General features: G+C 61.6%; 1 protein-coding gene across 1 annotated transcript; it reads right to left on the reverse strand.

The window, feature by feature from the left end:
• Positions 1–254: 254 nt before the first annotated feature.
• On the reverse strand, positions 255–3243 carry KRT16 (keratin 16). Its single transcript, XM_059671006.1, has 8 exons — positions 2608–3243; positions 2057–2139; positions 1757–1913; positions 1479–1640; positions 1262–1387; positions 780–1000; positions 617–672; positions 255–497 (listed from the first exon to the last, which is right to left on the reverse strand). The coding sequence occupies exons 1-8, from the start codon at positions 3133–3135 to the stop codon at positions 406–408; spliced, it is 1425 nt and encodes a 474-aa protein (XP_059526989.1). The 5' UTR covers positions 3136–3243; the 3' UTR covers positions 255–405.
• Positions 3244–4508: the final 1265 nt, after the last annotated feature.

The raw sequence follows: 4508 nt of genomic DNA on the forward strand, positions 1-4508 counted from the left end.
ACAGAGTTGCTAGGAAGGTCTAAGGAAAGAACCTCTGTAAGACGCCTCACATGGTGTCTGTTGGCGTGTGGACGCTCCTTCCCACCCTGTCTCTCACCTCCCACTCCCACGATGGCATGGAGGTCTTCCAGGAAGACCCTACAAACCCCTCCGAGCTTCGCTCTTTCTCATATCCCTCAGACTGAGCCCCAGAAGGCCCCTGGGCGTCACCTTCAACTCCCTTCTCATCCGTTCAAGGACAGAGACCACACATGTTTGCATCAACCAGAAAGTCAGCTTTATTAGCCCATCACCGGCGGAGAGGAAGGGGAGACAGCTGGGACTTGCGCTGGGAGAACAGAGGCCTGACCCAGGCCTTCCGGGGGTGAGGCCGGTGGGCGGGCAGGAAGTTCTGGGAGAGGCAGCTCAGTGCTTGGAGCTCTGGCCCTGGCTGATGCTCAAGGAGCCCTGCTCCTTGAGGAGGGGTCGAGTCTGGCGGCCGGAGGAGGAGGACATGCCTGTGGGAGAGAAGAGATGAGGTGAGAAGGACTCTGGGAGCTCAGCTGGCCCCACACAGGGAAAAGGGGGGGGCGGGCGCTGGAGGCTCTGAAATGCCAGGGACCCTCAGGAGTCTTACCATCTCGGGAAGAATAGGATTGGCTGGATGATGACGTGTGCTGAGAGGAGGAGAGACTGTGGGGGAGAAAAGGCAGAGCAGTTAGAGGTGCTGGGAGCAGCAGGGGGGCTGAAGGGTCTATGGCGTAGGACTGAGGGGAGGGGGTGCAGAGGCAGGCACTCACTGGGCGTCCTCTCCCTCCAGCAGGCGGCGGTAGGTGGCGATCTCCTGCTCCAGCCGCGTCTTCACGTCCAGCAGGATCTGGTACTCCTGGCTCTGCTGCTCCATCTCACAGCGCAGCTGGGCCAGCTGCTCCTCCACGCTGCCGATCATCCCCTGGATCTGGGACAGCTGCATGCAGTAGCGGCCTTTGGTCTCCTCCAGGCTGCCCTCCAGGGATGCTTTCTGTTTGTGAGAGAACAAGAGAGTCATTGGAGGTGGTCACTGCTGTCCCTACAGGTCTCTGGGCATGTTTTCTGGGAGGTGCATGGGCTACGGGTGGGTCAGGCAACATGGAGAAAAGTTATTCCACCACTCTGGGCTTCATTTCTCCATCTATATAGTGGGTACAAGGATCCCTTCAGCCCCACTCTTGGGGAAAGAGAGGTGGAACTGTATTGTGACTTGGGGGCTGTGGCGGTCGGGGGGGGGGGGAGGGGTTCATACCATGCTGAGCTGGGACTGCAGTTCGATCTCCAGGCCCTGAAGCACCCGCCGGAGCTCGGTCACCTCGCTGCGGTTACTCTGCACCAGCTGGCTGTTGGAGGCCACCTCTTTGTTCAGCTCATCGGTCTGAGATGGGAAAAAAGGGCAGAAGGTGTGAGGCACTCCAGCAGCCCCCCGACTGGGAAGTCCCACAGGAGGGCTGAGGGCCCAGCCCCACCTTGCTCAGGAACCAGGCCTCGGCATCTCGGCGGTTCTTCTCTGCCATCTGCTCATACTGGTCTCGCATCTCATTCAGGATGCGGCTCAGGTCCACACCGGGGGCAGCATTCATCTCCACGTTGACGTCCCCACCAGTCTGACCCCGCAGGGCAAGCATCTCCTAGGAAGGGGTGGCGAGAGGGAGTCAGCTCAGCTGAGCCCTTCCTTTCCTGACCCCAGGTGCATCTATACGCCACTGACCCAGCCTCCCACCAACAATGCCAGCAGCCACCTCACCTCCTCGTGGTTCTTCCTCAGGTAGGCCAGCTCCTCCTTCAGGCTCTCGATCTGCATCTCCAGGTCGGCCCTGGCCAGGGTCAGCTCATCCAGCACCCGGCGCAGGCCGTTGATGTCGGCCTCCACGGTCTGGCGCAGGGCCAGCTCATGCTCATACCTGGCGGACAGAGATCAGGGCATCAGGTTGCATCCATGAGGCCTCTGAGGCTCAAGTCCTGCTGGTCCCCCTGGACAGAGAGCCCCACCATTCACCCCCTGCTCTCTGCTCTCAGCCCTCAGCCCAGCCACCAAGAGACTCACTTGGTCCTGAAGTCGTCAGCTGCCAGCCTGGCATTGTCAATCTGCAGAATGGGCTGAGCATTCTCAATGGTGGCTGTAATGATCTGCAGAGGGGGCGAAGGGCGGGAGGCAGCGTTAACCACTATCCTGCTGCTCAGGGGCGAAGAACAAAGAGGGGAGAAGGAAGTGTCCCCACATTTGGGGCTTTCCTGGCTGGCAGGTCAAGCTCTATGCTTCTCTAGTCAGCCTGGGGTGCCTTCCCACCCAGCTCAGGGTGTGTAGGGGATGCACCCACCTCTCCCACCACCCCATCCTGGGCCTGAGTCTGAGAGAAGCTGATCATGCAGGGAAATAAGAGAGTCAGGGTCCCAGGCCCAGCTCAGACACCTAGATGCTGAAAAAGGACCCCCAGCCACCAACTCTCTGAGTGGCCCTTGGCCACTGCCCCCAGGCCAGCCTCGGTCTCCCTGTTTGTAAAATGGAGATGGTAGCAAGTGGTTTTCTAGGAGCCGCTGCAGCCATGACCTCTCTCAATGCTCCACCCACCAGAGCCACCCACCTGGCCCACCCACCTTGTTCCTGAGGTCCTCGATGGTCTTGAAGTAGTGGCTGTAGTCTTTGACCTCACTGGGCCGCTGCCTCTGGTACCAGTCACGGATCTTGACCTCCAGGTCGGCGTTGGCCTCCTCCAGGGCGCGCACCTTGTCCAGGTAGGATGCCAGGCGGTCGTTGAGGTTCTGCATGGTGAACTTCTCATTGCCAGAGAGGAGGCCGCCATCGCCACCCCCGAAGCCAGCACCAAAGCCAGCACCAAAGCCACCACCATAGCCTCCTCCGAAGCCACCACCCAGGCCTCCACCAAAGCCACTACCCAGGCCTCCACCATAGCTGCTGCTGCTGAAGCCACCGCCATAGCCGCCTCCCAGCCCGCAGGCCCCCCCGGAGGAGGAGTAGCGGGAGGAGGACATGCCCCCGAAGGCATTGGAGGCCCGGCAGGACCCTCCGCCCAGGACGGAGGACATGCGGCTGGAGCCACCGCCAATGCCACAGGAGCCCTTCATGGAGCTGGAGGAGGAGAACTGGCGGCTGCAGGTGGTCATGGTGCCGAGGAGGGAGGTGAGTGAGTGAGCGAGTCGGCAGAGAGAAGAGAGAGAGAGGTGCTCAGGAAGGCGGGGAGGATGCGGGGCTCCTGGAGCCCGGGCACCTTTATATGTCCCTGGGGAGGCGGGGCCCTCCCAACTGCTGACTCCGGGTTCCCCTCGGATTTCATCACTCCAGGTCCCGTCCAACTCCCCACTCCGGATTACTCAGCCCGGGGTCGACTCACTTTGCTGTGCTGCTCGGGTTCCCACCCAGCTTTGGGGGTGTGGGGCCGAGAGAAAACACACACAAAAGCCGGTCGGTGGTGACTCAGGCTGGGCGGCAGGAATCGGCTCCTGTTCCCGGAGCCCGAGGGGACAGCAGGGCCTTGGCCCAGGTGGCTTTGTGTCGGCTGCGTCCCCGGGCGGTGAGTCAGCCTGTTGAAGACTCCCTGCCCCACGGGGACAGCCTCAGCCATGCCGTCCCAGGGCCCCCTTGGGATGCAGCCGTGGGGATCTACACGCGTGGCTCTTGGCAGGAGAGCTCGTTCCTGGCCTGGCTCTGCCTCGCTCACTGTGTGACCTGAGACCCCTCACCTGCCCTCTCTGGGCCTGTTTCCCCTCAGCAAAGTGACCAGGCTGGGCCGGGTGGTCTTGGAGTCCCTTCCAGTTCCACAGATTCTCTCTCTCTCTCTCTCTCTCTCTCTCTCTCTCTCTCTCTCTCTCTCTCTCGGAGGCTGCCTTTGAGCCCCTAGGACCCCCAGAAGTGGTGTGCACCATGGCACCAGCCCGCCCTGTGGGGCTGGCCAGGTGGCAGCTTCAACCCTGGCTCTGCCCCTTATAAGCTGCATGGCATAGGCGGTCCTTTAGCCCCTCTGAGCCCCAGGGGTTTCTATCTGTGAAAGAGGAGGACACACCACCAGCCACAGAGGAACACGCATGAAGGACCCCTCGGGCCCCTCCCCGATGGCCAGCTCTGACCCTCGCCAGCTCCTTCAGCTCCCCCACCCTTTTTTCCAGCACAGATGCCCCTCACCTATCCCCTCAAGCCCACCTCTTCCCGGCACCTCCCTCCCACACCCCTGCCCCCCTCTCCGTACTCCTGAGCAACCCACCTCGAATACATTGCTCCACCTAATCACTGGGACCCACTATACACAGTGATGGGAGGGGGGCCCTGTCCTGCTACCAGTGCCATGAGTGACCCCTGACCACACCATGGGCTTTCGAGTCCCCACACTGTGTCCAGGGCTCAGTTCCCAGCAGTTTTCTCTCAAGTGTCCACAGGTTCCTGGCTGGGCTCTCTCACTCCGTTGAGAGAGGCGGGGAGGTGGCTCTCTGGTCACCTGCCACGCTCGGGTGTCGTGTAGTGTGCCCTACATGTGCCACACGTT

The sequence above is a fragment of the Myotis daubentonii genome, chromosome 16 (genome assembly GCF_963259705.1).
Source record: "Myotis daubentonii chromosome 16, mMyoDau2.1, whole genome shotgun sequence".
In the NCBI taxonomy this organism is placed as follows: Eukaryota; Metazoa; Chordata; class Mammalia; order Chiroptera; family Vespertilionidae; genus Myotis; species Myotis daubentonii.

Coding starts and splice junctions, on each gene's coding strand:
- KRT16 (XM_059671006.1), bottom strand. CDS start 3,135: ATGACCACCTGCAGCCGCCAGTTCTCCTCCTCCAGCTCCATGAAGGGC. Junction 2,140..2,607: donor TCGAGGACCTCAGGAACAAG/GTGGGTGGGCCA, acceptor CCCCCTCTGCAG/ATCATTACAGCCACCATTGA. Junction 1,001..1,261: donor TGCAGTCCCAGCTCAGCATG/GTATGAACCCCT, acceptor TCTCACAAACAG/AAAGCATCCCTGGAGGGCAG.